The 21,452-nt window shown below is 33.9% G+C and overlaps 3 protein-coding genes across 4 annotated transcripts; 2 read left to right on the top strand and 1 right to left on the bottom strand.

The window, feature by feature from the left end:
* The first annotated feature begins 4 nt into the window (after positions 1–4).
* Positions 5–2,192, top strand: LOC137926654 (STE20/SPS1-related proline-alanine-rich protein kinase-like). The gene has a single exon (XM_068770323.1). It carries the CDS (start codon positions 105–107, stop codon positions 1,575–1,577), a length of 1,473 nt encoding a protein of 490 aa, XP_068626424.1. The 5' UTR covers positions 5–104; the 3' UTR covers positions 1,578–2,192.
* A 2,278-nt stretch (positions 2,193–4,470) lies between these two features.
* Frmd5 (FERM domain containing) lies at positions 4,471–16,723 on the bottom strand. Its single transcript, XM_068770535.1, has 12 exons — positions 16,496–16,723; positions 16,221–16,325; positions 15,544–15,586; positions 14,669–14,845; positions 14,109–14,209; positions 12,548–12,688; positions 11,575–11,727; positions 10,555–10,643; positions 9,390–9,525; positions 8,314–8,395; positions 6,694–6,843; positions 4,471–6,156 (listed from the first exon to the last, which is right to left on the bottom strand). Exons 1-12 carry the CDS (start codon positions 16,583–16,585, stop codon positions 5,801–5,803), a joined length of 1,623 nt encoding a protein of 540 aa, XP_068626636.1. The 5' UTR covers positions 16,586–16,723; the 3' UTR covers positions 4,471–5,800.
* Positions 16,724–18,354: 1,631 nt separating this feature from the next.
* On the top strand, positions 18,355–20,714 carry LOC137927097 (elongation factor 1-alpha). 2 transcript variants are annotated; one of them, XM_068770889.1, is made up of 2 exons: positions 18,355–18,462; positions 19,087–20,714. In XM_068770889.1, exon 2 carries the CDS (start codon positions 19,098–19,100, stop codon positions 20,487–20,489), a length of 1,392 nt encoding a protein of 463 aa, XP_068626990.1. In that variant the 5' UTR covers positions 18,355–18,462; positions 19,087–19,097; the 3' UTR covers positions 20,490–20,714. The 2 variants fall into 2 exon arrangements, with proteins under 2 accessions (XP_068626990.1, XP_068626991.1); XM_068770890.1 differs by having other exon boundaries at positions 18,424–18,529.
* Positions 20,715–21,452: the final 738 nt, after the last annotated feature.

Genomic DNA, 21,452 nt, shown 5'->3' with positions numbered 1-21,452 from the left:
AGTATTTAATTTATAAATGCAACTGCAACTTTTGTAATCTTGGAAGGCAAAAATAAAATTTCATAAAAGTTAAAGAAAATTTATTTTTTAAAAAAATAAATAATATGGCGGGCTCGGGACACACTTGGCCTAACAGTCAGGATGATTATGAACTGCTTGAGGTGATCGGCGTGGGCGCAACGGCAGTAGTGCACGCCGCATACTGCCAACCGCGCGGTGAGAAATGTGCGATAAAGCGTATCAACTTAGAGAAGTGGAACACCTCCATGGATGAACTCCTGAAGGAGATACAGGCTATGTCGAGTTGCAACCACGAGAATGTTGTCACATATTACACAAGCTTCGTGGTGAAGGAGGAGCTATGGCTCGTGCTTAGACTCCTAGAGGGAGGTAGCTTGCTGGACATAATTAAACATAAAATGAGGATTTCAAATTGCAAGCACGGCGTGTTCGATGAAGCCACTATAGCGACCGTCCTCAAAGAAGTATTGAAGGGACTCGAATACTTTCACCAGAATGGACAGATCCACAGAGATATAAAAGCCGGGAATATTCTCCTCGGTGACGACGGAACAGTCCAAATCGCCGATTTTGGGGTATCGGCGTGGCTGGCGACCGGGAGGGATCTATCTCGACAGAAGGTGAGACACACGTTCGTCGGAACACCATGTTGGATGGCACCGGAGGTCATGGAACAAAACCACGGCTACGATTTCAAAGCTGATATCTGGTCTTTCGGTATCACCGCGATAGAAATGGCTACCGGTACTGCGCCATACCATAAATACCCTCCAATGAAAGTTCTAATGCTAACATTGCAAAATGATCCGCCAACATTGGACACGGGCGCCGAAGAGAAGGACCAGTACAAGGCGTATGGGAAAACATTCAGAAAAATGATTTCAGAATGCCTGCAGAAGGATCCGACGAAGAGACCTTCCGCTACCGAACTACTCAAACATTCGTTTTTCAAAAAGGCAAAAGATCGTAAATATCTTGTTCAGACTCTAGTGACCATCGGCCCCAGTATGGAGACGCGCGTACACAAAGCAAGTAAACGACAACCTGGGGCATCTGGCCGTCTGCACCGAATGGAAACTGGGGAGTGGGTGTGGGAGAGCGAGGAAGAAGACGAGGATGAAGATGGTGAAACAGGTCGAGACCGCCCCATGAACCAACTGCCGCGTGCCGACTCCTCGGACAGCGAGAGCGAAGGAGAGTCTGGTGCCGGCTTCACTATCGGATCCCTCGGTGCGGAAGAAGCGCCTCAAATAGACCTGGTGCTGCGGATGCGTAATGCGCACAAAGAGCTTAACGATATTCGTTTCGAGTTCGCACCGGGGAAAGACTCGGCCGACGGCATCGCCACGGAGATGGTGGGAGCCGGTCTTGTGGCAGCGTGCGATGCCGGAGCGATCGCCTCCCAGCTGCAGCAACTGGTCGATGCGAACCTATTTCCCCCCGCCGGCACCATTCCCCCGCGATCCCTCACTTTCCGCCTGGACTCTGCAGATCCTTCGGAGCCATTAGACGAGAAAGGTCTCATTGGCTTTGCCCAGATATCGATCGTCGACTAAAAACGCTTCCTTTCCTTAATGGACAATAATTGTTTATAGGTACTAACTTGACAATTCAAGCGCTAAACTATGTTATGCTATATGTTTAAGTAATTGCATATTTTATAAGGGTGGATATGGAATTCATTTATCTTTAAAGCTCAAATGATCGTATTAAGTGATAGCAAGGTGAATCTGAATTTATAACAATTTTTTTTATAGAATATTGTGTTTATTTACTACTCTGTATTTAAAACACTGTAAGTGATTATTTTCACGTTGCTTTTAAACATTTTAAGAATATTAATTTTCGCCAATGACTATGGTAATGTTTGATCGTACGAATTAATGTTTGGAGATATATGAAACCAAAGTTTTAAATAATCCAATTTTGCTTCCTAGAAAAATACCTCATCCAATAAAATGAGTGCCATATTTAGTGATATTGACATTCACAAATTGACGGCAATCAGATGCTTTACCGGTTAGAAATTATTTCAAACTGTGGACGCTTTGAAATCATTACAGTGTTTAAATATGTAACAAATGTATGTAGGCCACATGTTCTTTTTACGTTGTTATTTGTTTGTTGCTTATTTGAAAATATTCTTAAAATAATAAAATGCAAAAGTAAAAGGCTGGATGTTTTATTAAAACAATTACAAGTTCGTCTTCGGGTAGTGCCTATATATAAATTACATCTTGCATTATTTATTAAATTATTGCGCTTACACTTTACCAAAAGTTAGACAAATTCACAAACTTAACATTCCAAGCAATAAATATGTACTTTGAACTATTAAATATCTAACAATTCAATATTACTATTCATTTTTGCCCGCGTCATTTAGAACGAGAACCTTAGAAGCGTATTAAAGCAAAAAGTAAAGCAACACGGTTTCAACAAATGTCAGTTCATTTATATAGTTTGTACTACCGTACATTTGAATGTGTACTTTGCGTATATAATATTGAAAAATAGCACAAACTACTATAAAAAAATTACCTGCGTCATGAATAATGGTCATTAATTAGTAAAACATAGTTTTTAAATAATAATTGACATCTTTGCATCAACGCGTAAGTATCTACCGAGATTAAACACACTCCTCCTCAAAACAAAGTGCTGAAGACGTGTTATTTTTCACTTTCATCACGATCACTTCTCAATTTGATGGAAACTGGTATCAAATTAGGGTCCCCTATAAGCTTAATGCAAGCTATGATGATTCCAGACGCGTCCTGTTCTCAGAGTCCTTAACAAACTCGGCGTTTTTATTACTTTCACATTTACAATAAAATCTGTAACAGTTGACAACTAAAATCATGGTCAAAAATTTATGATACACATCCTTCAAATATGTTGAACGCTATTTAATATTTTTTATATGAATTGCAAAATCAAATTGTTGAAAAGTATTGTTTACGTATTTTTGCGTTAAAAACTATTAAAATTAAATTTACGTAGCCTAACACAAGGATTATGAGGATGGTTAAGAAATGTTTACCAAAATGCCAAAATAAAATATAGATATGCATGTTAATGACAATGTTTATATAGTCAAGGATTCTCTTCTTCACACTATTTCTCAAAAGCGACTTAAATACAAGAAATCACAAACTATTCGTATCAAAACATCACTAAAATACACAAGGACAAGCTTTGCTTATAAAAATACAATTTCATGTGCTACAAGGATTTGGTCCATTAAACATTTTAAGTCATCTACAAGCTGTGTACATTGTAATAGGACGCACTATATAGGCAAATCTTCGCATTTAACATAGAATAATTAAAATATTGTTAATTAAGCACCATTAAAATTAGTAAAATGACTAGAAGAGAAGTTTCACGAAAAACACAAGTGTGTAATAAAATTTGAGAAATATTATCAAAACTGAAACCATAAATTAAATTTATAAATATCTTTACATACTAGGATTCTAGAATCTATGACAAACATTGCTGGAGTTTCTTCAGCCAATACCTCCTCAAACGCTTACTCTTTCTTAAGTCAGTACTGAGATTATTACATTAGAACAGAGCATTAACCCAAACCGAGGTTGAATCCTTATGATAAGTCAACTACAAAAGTCAACAGGGCAAACAAGTTGGATACCATAATACTGTGGAATTGGACAATCAATGTAAATAACAGAAAACAAAAATAAATAAATAAATCTCATTAAAATGCAAATCCAAACATAATCCTGTATAATAAATGCAAAAACCTAAGAATTGTATGTAGAAATGTATAAAATTAAAAATCAATTGTCTAAATACAACTGAATGTTCCACCACAATTACAAAGGTACATTTTTGAAACAAAGCAAAAAAAAAATACATTTTATATACTTATAGTAATAACTATTTTAATAGTCAATTCATTTTAAAATCGACAATAATAATAAAACGTCATAAAAATTAAAATTATAATAATGTAAGTACTTTAAATATTTGTAACTGACTTTCAATTTTTTTTGAGTCATAAAACAGAGATCAGATTTGTGGAGGCATATGCTTTTTAAAGTTGAGTGTTGCTTATAGAAAGCACTTTTGAATAAAAAATATACTAAGATTTCAAAATTTTAGATTTACGAGCGAGATAAAAGTTGCTTTGACATACAACAAATTAAACCTGCCTTTAAGGTTAACACTACGATAATACATTTCTTTTGTTAGTTAACACAACAAATGTATAGCAAACATTAGATGCAAACTTAATTAGTACTTAAATTATATAACAAACCAAACTTAAAACAGAGATTTGTCTTCTTTTAATCATTGACATAATTGGATTTGATTTTCAATTTCAAAATCTTTAGTTTCTTTTTTTATTCTATGTTATCTTTGTTAGCACAAATAATGGAGATTTCTTATTCTTTTTTAAAAAAACAACACATTGAAGCTACTTCCATAATTTTTAATGTTAAAAATTAAATTATTATTTTATTGAATCATCTAGTCACTGAGTTCGGAATGTCATAATCAAAATGAGTACATTCTATGCTAAAGAAAATAAATAATATATATACGCCTATGAATAGGCAAAGGTATTATTTACTCGACTAGATGGAGATGAAACATCTTATGGCACAATTTGCTCAAGGAATGCTCATATCTGCATTAAATTATTCCATAACTTACAAATTAATAAAATAAAATAAATGCATATTAATGGAATGTAAAGAAAAAAGGTGTATTTGTTAATAAATTAATAATATAAATATATCTATAATCACGATAACAAAACCATGTAGAATTAAAAAAAGTTTGTGCTCAAAGACTTAAAGAAATATTTTTCAAATTACTAAAATAGTGTAAATTTAAAATTACTCGTATATAAAGTTAATTTTTTCAAAACAAACTACAAGCTAATGTTTCCTAAAGCGAATTTTGTGCGTAAAATAAGCGTAAAGGGTGATATTACTTACAAATATTATTATATACAGGCAGTCCCATAAATCCGCGTCGATTCGAAATCTGGCGATTATGTAGAAAGATCTTTATGCAAAATTTAAATAAAATATATTACAGCGAAGTATTTTTTGTTTCTGATTAGTACAGTGTTTTAATTTCAAAATAAAAATATTGCAGTATAAATTCAATAGTTTACTGAAGGGTTATCCAAAGTAACATGAAATAGAAAATAAATTTGAAAAGTTCATAGATTGATAGTTTTTTAATTATTATTCTGGGATTAGCCTCTGTCTGGTCATCGCCGATGACGGTTCGACGTTGATTTATGGGCCACCCTAAGTTATATTATTATACGGTTCATTTAAATAGGTATTCCAAAATAACTACTTTGTCAAATCAAAAACGTCTCTGAACGCGTCTATTTATTTTGGCTTCTTTATATTGGCATCTTGCGAGAGCTATGGATATCTTGAGTATATACAAATCATGTTTGTGACATGGTTTTAGGAGATTCAAGTAAAAAGATATTTTTAGAGCAACGCAAGGCACGAGATTCCGACTTAAGACATTATATTCCATATTCATAAACTAATCAAAATTCACAAAACATTTTATTCCGATATTATTTCACTTCGATTCTCCTGTGATTTCATGATTTGTTATTTTTATTACATCACAGAGCCTAACATTTTGCATTGCTTGATTATATAAAACCAAAATGTTAAATTAAAATTTTTGAATACAACTGGAATAATAATATATCCATTCTGATAACAAACAAATATTGTAAATGCATTAAAGGACGCTATTAGTTGTAAAATAATCAAAAAAGCTCGACAACTTTCCTCTTCAGGTATTCTTTAAGAGGAGTATAGTAATGATGTCGGAGGGTGATGATTTCCGGTTTACGTTTAAGAGGTCGCAGAAGAGGCCAGTCGGTTTCAAAGAGCAGGACGGCTGTAAGGGCAAGTGACAGCCATACGAAGAGGAAGGAGGGTACAAACGCTCGGAAGAGGCTGAAGGGCCGAGGTGGCGGTTGCAGAGCAGGTCGCGACCAATCTTCTGCGTGGGATCCGTGAGAAGCGTGGGTTACGTGCGTGGCATGGGTGCCGTGGGTGGCGGCTGACTCTGTCGAAGAATGCTCGAATGGATCCCGAGCTCCATACTCAGGGCAGGCAGCTGAAACAATGAAAATGTCATTTTATTCATCATGTGACCGAGACATGTGCTCGAGTCTTCCGGAGACTTCAAGACAGGCATCACACATAACATTTCACAGTAGTCCGAAAAGCAATAAGCCTCGTCGGAATCGAAGTCGACTCGTGTATAACCAAGGTCGCCAATTCCCTATAATTTTAAATGGAAACGTTGAACTTTCTGCCGCAAGTTCTCCTAGCACCTAAACTTTCCGAAGTGGTAGTAATGATAGCCTAATGCCTTCATTTATCAATAATATAATATAATATCATATATAAAGTTATATAACTGCGAGAAAAAAAAACATGGAAAATTCCTACAGTGGCGGCGCAAGGCATAAGTTCCTGTTGCACTTTAAAAAAATTCCTCGAAGTTCGTAAGTCCAGATTTTAGAGTTAGTTGCGACTCGAAAATAAGTAAGGTTCAAGTGGCAGCTGCAAGATATATGAGAAGAAAAGTCTGTGTAGCTCTCGTCTATAGACTAACATAATTTATGTACACACATGTAAACTAGTATACCTGAAGGTTTGTCGCAGCACGCCAGCGCTATGTCGACCGCGGCCCCACTGAGCAAGCAGCCTCCGTCACAAACCTCCCCCTCCGGTACTCCGTTCACTCCGCTCTCTTCGAGAGGTGCGCTGTGCGTGGACCTCGGCAAACTGCTGTAACCTGCAATATTATTTATATTATAAAAAATAATATATCAGAATAACGTCGAAAAGTATGTACTAGGGCTGTCTGTTGGATTGACTATATTTTTCAAGCGAGAAATAGAAAAATCATAACATGAAAAAATTCTAACATTGATGTTGAAAAGAGTATTCAGTTTTAGTAGCTGGATTCACAGGTTTAAGCTCAACGAGAATCCTTCGTGCTTCTGTGAGCCGTGGGAGGACAAGACCGTAGTACACATTTGCTGTACTCCGATGCGATTCCGTACTTCTTACAGGAAATAAGATAACCAAGGACAGCATCACCTCACTGATAAATAGTGACGAAGACACCTGCGTTCCTCAAATGTTACAGAGCGATAATTAGGACGTAATTAATAGGAATAGGGGAGAAAATAGTACAGGTCGAGTTAGAAATTACTTGTAAAATTAGTACGATTGTAATGTCCTGTCTCATAAATACGAAAGGAGAGAGCGAGAGGTCCCCGATAGCAGGGACCAAAAAAAAATTGCCAGATTCTTTCCTTTTGAAACAACATTCCGAACTTCGCATTAGTATATGGATAAAATTGACACCAATAATAGTATAAATAAATATATCATATCACAATGTATCTTTATTTAGATTGTTTCATTGACCGGCTCACTTTCCAGGACGAGTGGCTAGCGTCCAAATATTGTAAATATTACCTAGCTGGTAGCAAGGCAGCACACAACATCATTTGTAAACTTGACATTAATCCATAGGCCATAAACATGATAACATTCGCTTTTTAAATTTCTTGACAATTACACACTATCATATAGTATCTATGTCGAAACTTGATTAGTGTACAATCTTGAGAGATCATCCTACCACTCCGGCAGTGCCAAATCTTTCGTTCCATTCCGTTACTATATATAGCCAGTAACAAAGTTTTACCTTTCGTCTACCAATTTATAAACAATGTTATTAGTAGATCAGGGTGGACCCTCAACATTTTTATTGATTTAAAAAAATGTCACAAAATATATATGGCAATACCCAGAAACTAGTCAAGACGCCAACCATTGACAGGGGGTATTTAAGACAGTCCAAAGAGCTAGTAGAGGATTGTTCCTCTGACTTTCGAGTATGTTGCCAAAGTGATTATATGTGATTGAATTGTTATAACTTAAATAGCAAGAAATCTCATTACTTATTCTCTTAAAACAGGGAATTGGGTCTGTGAACAGCCTTTATCTACAATAATAGTTTTTCAACAATTATGCAATTTTACAATGCAGTTTCGCTCACATTATTTATTTAAATTTACTCTACTAGAGGTTTTATTAACGTAAATTATTAAATGTGTTTATTATATGTCCCAAAAGAATGTCATTTAGTGAACTTGTGTGACACTGGAACATCTTAAAATTAATAATCTAAACATGAACTTCTTTAATCTTTTTTATGAAAAAGAATAACAAAAAAACAACATATTCATACCGAAATCTCCAGTCATCGGAGTTGACGGAGTAGCTGGTACGCTTGATGCTTTCCTCTTGCCACCACCACTTGCACCATCCTCCTAATGCAAAACAAAAATAAAAAACTTTACAATTATCATTAGATTTCAATAATGCTGATAAAATCATATTTTACGTACAAACATATTTTTTTAAATTATATTTATATAAAAATTGATACAATAACACAAGTTTCTTAAATTTTTAATCCACGTTTTTGTATGTGTACACGTGCGATATTGAAGACGTACACAATTACATTATATAAGGTGAGATATACAGGTTGATTGTTTATTGGTGTAAAAAAAGGTACAGGTAATTCAGTAACCAAGCCTTTAAAACTTTTCCACGCATTGACAATGAACCTATATGAAGTAATCACTCTGAAATTGACTGGTATAAATATATATAAGTTTAAAGTGACAGATAGCCAAGTTTCATAAATCCGAGAATTATTTTTCTTATAAGAATATATATCTTATCCTATTGTTTAACTTATTACGAGTAGAATTGGAAACTCCGTGAGTCTTACCCACAACTGACACTATAACCATCCAATGTCCTTCACGTTCTTAAGTTTTGTTTCTTGGAAGGGACATCAAATGTTTACATTGTTTTAGCAAGCAGGCTTATTTGACAAAGGGAAATCTAGGAAATAGATATAATTTCTTGCCTAGTTTGCGCATTATTCTTTAATAAGCCATCTGCTATTTTTATAACTATATAGTAAACAATAATTAATTTTGCAAATGTAGTTTCTTACTATATTATCAATACGTTTTTTATTGTTTCTGAAATCCTTAATTTTTTGATATGGTGTAACATACATTAGTTGACAGCTAATATGACCTATATATTTACCTCTAAACTTTTACACCTGTAACCAATCGTCCTGTATATTATGGACTAGCGCTTCACCACAACGGAACTTAATATAATATAATTACACAGTAATTGTCAGTATGACGCAAATGCCTAGTAATAACCATATGGTAAGAAATAACAAGAGATTGAATATTATTGTGATTATAGTAAAAGCATCATGACTTCACTTACCTGATGATCCCGTGGCGCCAGCAGACCGTCTCGCTCCAGTATCTCACGCTCGGTTCGCCCCACGTACTTAAACTTTGTGCCCCAAGAGAACAGCCCACCTCCAGAATACACGCAGGCGTCTGATGATGAAGGTAAACTGCAAGATGATAGATTTAAACTACATTAAAAATTTATAAATAAGTTAATTCTACTGAGGGCTCAGTATTATATTATATTAAATAGGCCTCCCTGAAAGATCGCTATGATGACCGGTCTTGCACTGTCCGCATTTAGTGACCTCCCACAATCTTGTCTTTGTTGTCGGTCCACCTAGAGTTCTCGCCCACGTCTCCTTTTTTTGTGATCACCAATATAAAGGAACTACTACTGAACACACACCACGGGCTGAGATGGTACTGCTGCCCCAAGGTTGCGGATAGGGGAAAGCCCGAGAGTCGCAATATGCAAAACAGGGTAAGGCTGAAATAAAATAGCCCTCGCGAACTAAACACAACCCGATGTCAGTGGTCTAGCGTGCCCAGGACTGGAAGGCGACAGGGTATTGTCGTCGCAAGCGCTCCCCTGAGAGTACCAGTACCACCTCAGGCGTACTAAGTGGCCTGACTTCGGTAACCGGGGCTCTGCCGAAGCGACCTGGATATTTCCCTAGGTTCTCGTGGGAACAATATGGATAAATTAAGTAAAAAAACAAACGCTAATGAAAGTAACATGGAGTTGAAGAAGGCACTGAAGCTCCACGAAAACACCCCTGGCGGAGTACATAAAGGGAGTACATAAACGTTCATGGAGAGATCCGCAAACATGTGGCCACGCTATGCAGCTCGTTAAAAAAGATCACGACGGAAATTGAAAACGTTGGAAAATCAAACGCCACCACATCTGTAGAAGTGCAAATCCCACCGTCTCTTTACAGAATGTACCAGCGGCTATGTCGTGGAAACCAGGGATACCGAAGAAAGAGGATTGTTTTTAGTCGGTAGGTCGCCTAGATCGAGTCCGACATACGGGGCACCACCATCGGGCCCTATGATACGTAAACGTCTCTTTAAACCTCTTCGAAGGAAAAAAACACACACATACATATATATACAATGGAATATTTTAAGTATAAATAATAATTACGATTCATTTAAATGTATTGTGAGTATAGCAAAGGTACACTCACGTGAAGAACAACATTTGTTCAATGGCGCAGCACCACACGTGCCTGCACGCGGCGCCGCTCGGGCATTTAAAACCAACCGTGTGCTTTTTCTGAAAAAAAATAATCGATTTTTTTAAGTTAATTCAACTAAACATCATCTAAAAGTCCCGTCGTGTGATAGACAGAGGTTGAGTCGAATTTAAAACGAAATTCGATCAATTTGAAATTGTACATTTGACTTGCAAAATCTGCAAACTTATTTACAATTATTCTAAGGCGCTACGCTCAGAGTTGTAGACGATTATATTGATACTGGGGACAAACCGTCCAGCTTTGTAAGTCCATCAAAAAGAGATCACTCGCCCAATACAACTCTAATAGTCAGCGTTTGGGAAGCTTGAAAACATCTGCTCATTTAAAAAACCGCAATCTCTGAAAACGAAAGTCTTTAACCAATTTATGTTGCCTGTGATAGACATACCGATGTGAGACGTGGTCGCTAACTGTACCTGATAAAAAGGCACAAGGTAACGCCGGGAGAGCCCCCACTAGGCGAACTGACTAGTTAAGTATAAGTCACCAAAAGCGCAACACCGATAATGGTGGCGAATTTTGAGTGATTCCTATGGCTTGCAGCAGGGCGTCTATCGGCTGAAAAGAAGAATCGCAGATGGGGGAGGATAGCCTTGGAGAATGTAGAAAAAATTATAATTTATTTCATTTTTAATAGAATGTATATATAGATATGTTTAGATAACTGTAAAAAATATTTTTGTATCTCAAAACTTTTGTCTTTAAAAAATTTTCATAATGAGAATATCAGTTCTAGCTAGAGTAAAAGCATTTTGAGAATGGGGAAATGAGACAAATAATTATAAATGCCAGTTTGTGCAAACGAGACAACTAACTCTCATGGGTATGTAAACTCCGAAAATAAATCCTCTTAGTAACTATTATACAAACTTTGATCATGACCTCAAGTTAGGCTGACAATACCGAAATATTAATATACTAGAAATATTAAAATTTAATTTTACTTACTTCAGGATAGTTGAGATGCACAATGAACATTCGTCCTTCAAAGTTAATTTTGTGAACCTCGGACCACTTGAAGTGGTGTGTTTTCCTGCTTCCCTGGAAGGTCAGTATGCCACCGTGATTGATGCCTAAATACAACTGGTTACCTCTATGATCCTGTAAGAGAAACAAATCATTAAAGCAATTCAATTACTATGTAAAGGAAACGAACAGAGTGTTAATCTCAAAATATCTAAGATGAAATCAATGTTTATAATTCCTCTCATAAATATTATAGGAAGGCTCAAGCGAGCAATGTAGAGGACTATGCACAAAGCTTCGCGGCGTGAACAAATCAGAACTGAGACATTTCACAGAAGAGTCCAGGTCACCGACATTGCTTATCTGAAATGCCAGGAGACGGGGCATATATCTTGTGCAACCAATGGTGGTTAGTGGCTATGTGATCAAATGGCGACCATTTAACTTAAACTAAAAAACAACTTAAATTGAGGCAAACTTAATAATAACAACTTGATAATAATAATACAAATCATAATTTTGCAATTTAAAATTATTATAATTTATGTTACAATTATAAAAAATATAGCTTATATTTTCATGAAGAAATACATAGTATTTTTATTCATGTAGGTGTTTATATGAACATTTAAATAGATTGAGAATACCTGAGATAGATTTGTTGAGAAGAGCCTGCCAGAAACTCAACAGTTGCTCTTTTTAAATGAAATTTATATTTTCGTATGTACATTTATAATATTAATCACGTAAATGCGTCAACAAATCAAGTTCTCCATATTTACATTAATTTAAACATATATTATCATTATATCGCTTTGTATTTCTACATTTAAAGAAACATTTTATGTTTACCCAAATTTTTAATAATTAAAGTAATACAATAATTATTTTATATTATTAATTAGAAATTCCTATTGTTAAAATATAATTCACTAATCTGTTATATATTTGTTACCTTAACTGGATGAGGATCAACGCCATAGGTATCCAGTTGGCAGGCAATCTTAAGGAAGGTCCTCTCTGCTTCCTGTGTAGATAGACCTTTCACTCCTCCTGTTCCGCATGGTGTACCTTCTACAGGTTCTCTATGTAGTTCCTATAATATAATAATAATGATACAATCAGAGATTAGACATTTTGATGTATTTTTGAGTACAGAATGACAGATTCAGTTGTGTTGTTCCTTTGCTACATATGCTAGTTGCTAGTTACTATAAAAGAGATTTGAATTTAGAATGTCATGATTAGAGAAGTGATCAGCGTAAATTAAATTCTAGAATTTTTTTTCTTGACTTTTTGCCAAAAATTTCAGAATGATCAGTTAAATCACTTCCTTTACAATTACCCCAACACCTCACTGTGCATCGTTAGATTGTCGAGTTTGGTTGTTTTGGGTTCGAATCTGTACATTAAAGTCTTATATATATATATTTATCGTGTCTTATATATTTATATTGTCTTGTATATTTAGATCATATATTCTTTTTTTTTCTGCCGAATTGCAATTTGCTAATGAAGATGACAGTGACCGTTCAATAGAAATCTATAAAGAACAAAATTGAACCTCCAAACAAATACCCATAGCAATGTTTGATTGACGGAGCTATGGACATAAGAAGAGAAAGTGATAAAAAGATAGTGTCCCGGGCGGTAGCTACGAATATCAGTTTCTACAAGAAAATTTATTTTACGTTAAAAAAAAGCTGTTCAGCAAACATTGGACCATATTTCTGTGAAAGTAAGTCCACTTACAACAACAGCCACTATGGACTCGTCAGACAGTGATTAATTTTAATTGTTTTTAATAAATTAATTGATAAGTTTATTTTTATTTAATTGAATACGTTTTTTTGTGTTTTGTATGTATGTATGTAATGAAATTTTTAATTATTTTTGTTTTTTAAATGTTCACTTTTTACAATTTACTATTTAAAAACTAGTATTTTCGTAGCTCTGGAATATTTATCTTCGATCTTTACATGACTTGCTTAAGAAAATCTTAATTCACTTTGCGATGTTTCAATTTGCGTCTTGTTTTTTGCGAACGTAACCACATCACAAAGTGAGATATGTTTGCGAAAACAATGAGTACAATTAACTATATATGCTTGTATAAGTTAGGATTAGGTGATGTTCATAATTGAATACAAATTTTTAAGAATTACTCTCAAAAATTTGTAATTAAAAAATTGTAAATCAATGAATGTGATTAACTATATACCATACTAAATCTTCCAACACTATAGATGAAAAGGCTTTTGTTTAAAAAAAAACGATAATTATGTAGCGGATTGTATCAAATAATAATGACTACTTATTGCAAGCGGGGGTTTTTAAAAAACAGCACCTTTATTATCTATACATAACTTATTGAAGCTGTCTCCATAGTGTTTTTTATAACTACTATACATTAGAATAATACATATTTTTACCCATTGAAACCCAATTAGTAATATCAAACAATAATGCTTTAAGAGCGAAGGTAACACCTAAGAACATTCTAGAAAAAGCTTCACCTGTATACGAGCTTCAATTGCATCTGTCTGTCTCAACAGTAGCCGCATCTCCGTAACATAATTCCCCACGTGTATATTCGGGTCGTAGTCTCCTAACTCAACTGAAATCAAGTGATATTTATTTGAGACAGTTTTTGATTATTTATGTGATATGATTAGATTAGATAATCATGCATTTGACACATTTACCTATAATGCTAACATAAAAAATAAATGCTCATATTTAATATAAAAATTGTCACCAGAATTTGTAGCAAAGACAAAAATTTTGTGCTACATACCGGAGGAATACCCTCAGTGGTATTTTTTAAAAGTATGTCAATCAAAACACATCAAAAATATAATATTGGTGATTATAAATTACTTCTTATCTGGTTTAACTGACATCATATCTTGAAAGGTGAATGCACTCTGATGGTACAAGCATCAACTCTGTGAAGCCGGTTTGTTGTGACAATTGTGGACCTTCAACAGTGTTTTTTTTTTTAAATTGCTACAAGGTCACTGCAACATTTTCATAGTCAAGGGTTGATTACACTAAATACACTACATCTACTTACTTTGAATAATTAAAGCTCCCAACATAGCAGCTTCATTAGATGTGCAATATAGACGTCCATGCAAGAGGTCCCTTTTCAACTGCAAGTAAATTTGGAAGCGAGTGACATCCTCCTTCAGTAGTAATGGATTAGGTGGGTAGAACTTCACACGGAAACTAAACAGTATAGGAGATGCATCTGAAAATAATATATTTTTAACAAAACTTTGCAGTAAACACTTTTCATATCTTGCAATTTCTATTAACTAAATATAAATCAAACAGTATAAATTAATGTATGACAACTTCCAAACTAATGCAAGAGATATGAAATGCAATAACATCTGACATCTCAATACCTACATACTATGTTATGTTTATAACATGTACAATAAATTATAAAATGAATGAACTAGATAGTATTTCATTGCCTTATTAGGAACAATACAAACAAAATATTAAATATTTTTTTTCTTTTGATATAGAGCAACGATATACTATAATAAAATATGAAACACAGCTTGGACTAACAGTAAAACATATTGAAAAAAGGCTATATATAAAAAAAAACTCTTTTAGTTTGTGTTTTGTTAAGGTTCCTATTTAGATTAATCTATACAAAATATATTTTTGAGTAATGTTTGATTCTTCAGCACACCTTTAGCCAGTTGTTTATAAATATATTGTCTATATCTATATTTTGTGGACAATAATAAACCACTTGTAACAAAGAATGGACAAAAATTTTGCAAATTAAATCATTTACAGGGAATACTTGTGTATGACAATAGATGAAAACTAGATAAAAAAGACCAATTTCAATAACTATAAAAAAACTTAATTCATCCAAACATATACAATCAAATCAAAGATTAAAGAAAATCTTAAAATAATTACCTTTTACTTGTTTTAATATTAATTTTGCCATATGCAACCAGTGCTGTAAAATAAAACGAATAATAAATATTTTTTCCTTGTTCTCTCAAAATTATTTAATGTTTCATAACAGTAAAGCAACAGAACAAAAATATTTCATAATAATTAAGAAAACTATATGATAAATTACACCACCAGATCAATTGTGCAATATGTCAACAATTCTAAATTGGACTTTTATATCAATATATCTAATATCAACCATAAAATTATTAATTTATATTAATTCAATCATTTAACTGTGAAGTGAAGTGAAAACTGAAATAACATATGCAATAATGCTTATATTTATGACTTTAGTAATTGAAAATAAATTATTAAAAAATACAACTTTTATAGATAAATAAATTAATGTCTTCAACACCCATTAACCTTCTATTTATGAATACATCAACACTTTCCAACAAAACCACCTAAATTCCTGGTTTAATATAGTCCAGTATTTAAATAGAAATGAATTTTTATTTTAAACAATTGACACATTTAATTTTTGCTTCTATAGATAATTTCTACACAACAATTATAAAAACTAATATATGGTTGTAGAATCCAATTACGATATTGTAAAACAGAGAATACAATATATGGGAATTGTAGCAATGTTTTAGTACTCGTAAAATAAAAAATAAAAATCTTACCCTTTGACCAGCAGAATCTACATATCGAAGCCCAAAGTAATCAGTTTCTGTTAAGTTCAACTGTTGACATACATGTTCTAACAAATATTTTCCTTTGTAACTTGGCTGAAATAATGATTTCAATAAGTTGTTTTAATTTGTGTATCTTGAAAGTTTTTGTATCGTAAAATTACTTTTTAGGGTAAAGTCATATACATTAAGATATCATTTAACAATAATGATTGGTTTCGAGATTTTAAAGTTGCAATTACTTACATTTTATGAAATATACTTACATGAAATTCACACTCTAATATTTCAGTATCTTCTAATAATCGGACTGTACATTTATAAACAATATTGCTATCACCGCGGCTCTTAAACATAATGTCGAATATGTGGCCACTGTAAAAACCACTACTACTTAAGTCTTGATTATCAATTCATGTTCTTAATTTATTAAGATATTAAAACTAATTTTTAAGCTATTTGTATGTATTATTTAAGCGAAATTATTCATATACAGCATCGTATTATTTTGCAATATTTTCTGATTTTCCCCGTAGTTTGAGGGGCGGAAGCGGGGTTCATTTTCAACACAGATTAAAAACTACTAAGCATTTCAATACTAATGCATTCCGATAAGAATAAATAAAGATATTTATCAAATGCAATTACTGTTAATGAATAACATAAATAACATTGTGAAAAAATATTGTAACGATTTTGTGATTTTAACAAAAATTAATAAGGGAAAAAATATCGTTATTAATATTTTGGCATTGTTGATGTTTACTTAGATGAAATATTAATAAAAAAAATGAAAAATATAGAGTAAATTGCATAATATTTCGCAATTGTATGATTTCCGAACACAGTGTGAACAACCCACTTGTATAAATTACCAGAAGTGACGCACTCAAACATACGGTATAGCCAGGATCTATAAATTGGTTAAATTAAGGGTAAGATTCTAAAATACAATGTGAATATTATTTAAACCCTGAAATTAAAAAATAAATGAAATACTTTTATTATCATTTCAACCGTTGGTCATTACCAGCTGGACATAAATCAAACCCAAAGATTTTCAAAAGGAAGGAACCTGCATTCAGCGTCTTACGCCCTTTCAAGGTTGTATGTTCACCTTATACCTGGCTGTTATACGCAGCGCTTGCCAAAATGTTATTGTACTGTTCAAATATTACAAGTAGAGTAAAAGTAAACTTTATATATTATTAACAATAATTTAATAATGTATTAAAACTGTGTTGTAAAATATTGGTGTTATTGGATTAAAAGGATAATGTAAATAGCGGATTCTGATGCCTAAAAGCATTAACTTGAACCAAATTGTCAAAAATGATAATCTTAATAGTTAACACTTAATGTGAAATTAATCCTAATAGGAAGACCAAATCTTATTCAGTAAAGAGGCGTGAATACCTATTTATTTAATAAATGAGTCTGTTAATTTAAACTAAACTAAGTAAACATTTATTAACACAGATTATAAAATGTTACTATCTTTTAATTGACCAATGAGCCAACAGAGGTTGCAAGTTGTGTTCAGTTTAATTTTCAAGAATTACACAGGTTTTTTCCTTATGTAATTTAGATATAAAATCATTTAAGTGTCTTAAAGTACTTTTAATTTAAATAAAGCTATGCTAAATTAATATTTGGCAAACAGTATTTTCATTTAATATTGAATTATAAAAAAAATCTCATTACTAACCTTTTACTTTTTTGTAATAAATTTAAATGTATAAGGCAAGATTTGATTTTTTTATTTATTTCAGTTAGTTTTTCGAATGAAATGCACGAATTTTTAGTACAATAATTTTAGGTAGCGATTACGTTTACTTATTAAAAATATCGGTATCGGTAATTTTCTGTAATAATTTATTAAAATATTTTTAATTAGTCTGTTATTAGTAGCATATTACAATTTTGTAAGGTTTTTATTATTTTTCGTTATTAATGACGATAAAAACAAATTTATGGAAAAAAGAACGTTCATTGCACATTATTTATATTTTCTAATCTTTTATCTAAATACTGTTAAGGATTAAAATGATTATTATTTTAAACTTATTCTATGGTTTTGTTAATGTAGCCTTAATTTTGATTCTGTGTTTTTATATTGCAACACTATTAACCGGACGTGACTCTCTCCTTCCATTCGAGTCTGATCAAAATCCATTTCTCGTCCATTCTGTTGGAGTCTTTCTCGGATATTACACGCCGACTGTATTCCGTGGTGAGTGTCTGAAGAAAGAGTTCTTGTGCTGTGAAATCCAAGTGATTTTTTAATTCGAATATTCCGTGTTAGTATTTAAAGGTTATATTACTAAATATCGTAACCCGTAGAATCTATTTAGAATTTTATTTCTAGTTCTTATTCAGTTTTCGTGTAAATCGAAACTAATAAGATCTTTTGTAGCGGAAATTCAAATTATTTTCATCTTTAACCGTGAATTATATTTAATAACCTTTTATTTCTAGTGTTCACTTTTAACTGCGATGTAAGTTTTAGATTTCTTAAATTGCGGTTGCTTACGCGTCAATACTTTCGCACCGACCGGCACATGTCACCACGTGGTTGTGATTCATCTTGTTTTATATCGTGAATACTACTTTCTCTTGAGAAATATACCATTCAAATTTTATAACTACTAATGCTTTATTGAAAATACGTTAGTTATATACAATTACGGAATATCTACCCTTATTAAAAATGTCAAGTATGGGCGAGGCGGCCATGCGGCCGCCATATTGCCGGCCGCGTATCTACATGAGGCTATGACCTTGTGAATGTGCATCGCGAATCCTTATTGCACTTTTTATTGATTAGTTGTTAACTAATTTTTATTTTTTGTTCTAGACTAACCAAAAATGGGCAAGGAAAAGACTCACATTAACATCGTCGTCATTGGACACGTCGACTCTGGCAAGTCCACCACCACCGGCCACTTGATTTACAAATGCGGTGGTATCGACAAACGTACCATTGAGAAGTTCGAGAAGGAAGCCCAGGAAATGGGCAAAGGTTCCTTCAAGTACGCTTGGGTATTGGACAAACTGAAGGCTGAGCGTGAACGTGGTATCACCATTGACATCGCTTTGTGGAAATTCGAGACCAGCAAATACTATGTCACCATTATTGACGCTCCTGGCCACAGAGATTTCATTAAGAACATGATTACTGGAACGTCGCAGGCTGACTGCGCCGTGCTCATCGTCGCCGCCGGTACCGGTGAGTTCGAAGCTGGTATCTCTAAGAACGGCCAGACCCGTGAACACGCTCTTCTTGCTTTCACACTCGGAGTCAAGCAATTGATCGTAGGAGTTAACAAAATGGACTCCACTGAGCCACCATACAGCGAACCCCGTTTCGAGGAAATCAAGAAGGAAGTATCTTCGTACATCAAGAAGATCGGTTACAACCCTGCTGCTGTCGCTTTCGTACCCATTTCTGGCTGGCACGGAGACAACATGCTGGAGCCATCTACCAAAATGCCTTGGTTCAAGGGATGGAACGTTGAGCGTAAGGAAGGTAAGGCTGAGGGCAAATGCCTGATTGAAGCACTGGATGCTATCCTGCCCCCAGCTCGTCCCACCGACAAGCCTCTTCGTTTACCCCTGCAGGACGTATACAAAATCGGCGGTATCGGCACGGTGCCCGTAGGCAGAGTCGAAACTGGTGTCCTCAAACCAGGTACCATCGTCGTCTTTGCCCCCGCCAACATCACCACTGAAGTAAAGTCTGTTGAAATGCACCACGAAGCTCTCCAAGAAGCCGTGCCCGGTGACAACGTTGGTTTCAACGTTAAGAACGTGTCCGTTAAGGAATTGCGTCGTGGTTATGTTGCCGGTGACTCTAAGAACAACCCACCCAAGGGAGCCGCAGACTTCACTGCACAGGTCATTGTCCTCAACCACCCTGGTCAAATCTCAAACGGTTACACACCAGTGTTGGATTGCCACACAGCCCACATTGCTTGCAAATTCGCAGAAATCAAAGAGAAGGTTGACCGTCGTACTGGTAAATCCACTGAAGAAAATCCCAAATCCATCAAATCTGGTGATGCAGCCATTGTCAACCTTGTGCCCTCTAAGCCTCTGTGTGTGGAATCTTTCCAAGAGTTCCCTCCTCTCGGTCGTTTTGCCGTGCGTGACATGAGGCAGACCGTCGCCGTGGGTGTCATCAAGGCTGTCAACTTCAAGGAGGGTGCTGGTGGCAAGGTGACCAAAGCTGCTGAGAAAGCCACCAAGGGCAAAAAGTAGCTAGCGCTGTTAACAGCACAATTCTTTATACAGCTGCGATACTTCATTCACCGCAAGGTGTTCCGAAGGAAAAAAGGGCTACAAACTCATTCCTTTTCTATATTTTTTACAAGGCTTATACTGTAACATTATATTATAATTTATAAGGTTATACATATATCTGAAATATTTTGTTACGACTGCAACTGATATGTAAATTCATAGAATAAAGGTAGCCTCCAGTAATTTATAGTTTTATTTCATAAGTAAAACCATTCTTGTACCCTTTTTAAACATTAAACATTTTTAAATTGATTTGTTTTTGCTCTTAGTTTACCTATATCATACACAAGTTTTACATATTCTAAAAAAGTTAACATGAAATTTTTAAAATAACGACATACAAGTTCTTTCGTATGTAATCTGTTGACTGTTTAATCAATTTCATAGTCAACAAAACTACATGCATATCTAGTTATTTTATGATCAGTCTACAATATTTTGTCGAGATATATCTAACAAAGTAAAAGTATTCAATAAAATCATACAAACCAGCACCATTACAAATGTGTAGTATCTAATTTTTACACCACTGAATTGGATATTTGTAATCTTTTTAATTTTATTGCTTTTAAAACTTATTTTTCCTATAGCTAAACGTATTTACACTTTCACTAGATCAAATGAAATTGTCAATATTCATATATAGTTTTAAATGTTAATACCAAAAAGTATAGCTTAATTCTCTATTTAAACTACTTTTTCACCATAATATAATGGTCTTAATAGAATCTATGGGAGTATATTCGTTGAAATTATGAAATTTTGTGTAAAAAGATATGGGTAAAGGCACTACCTGGCCTTTCACTCGATTACAGTGTGGCGTTAACATAGGGACCTAATAACTTCAATTAAACTTATTTACTAATTATCATGTGGGATTATTTTAGACAACCAGCTATTTTTAAAAGTACAATATTTCAG

Source organism: Battus philenor, unplaced genomic scaffold (genome assembly GCF_028537555.1).
Source record: "Battus philenor isolate CCGP_79_NKW_IND1 unplaced genomic scaffold, ilBatPhil1.0.hap1 SCAF_3, whole genome shotgun sequence".
Taxonomy (NCBI): Eukaryota; Metazoa; Arthropoda; class Insecta; order Lepidoptera; family Papilionidae; genus Battus; species Battus philenor.
This window is presented reverse-complemented; position numbering and strand designations above follow the sequence as displayed.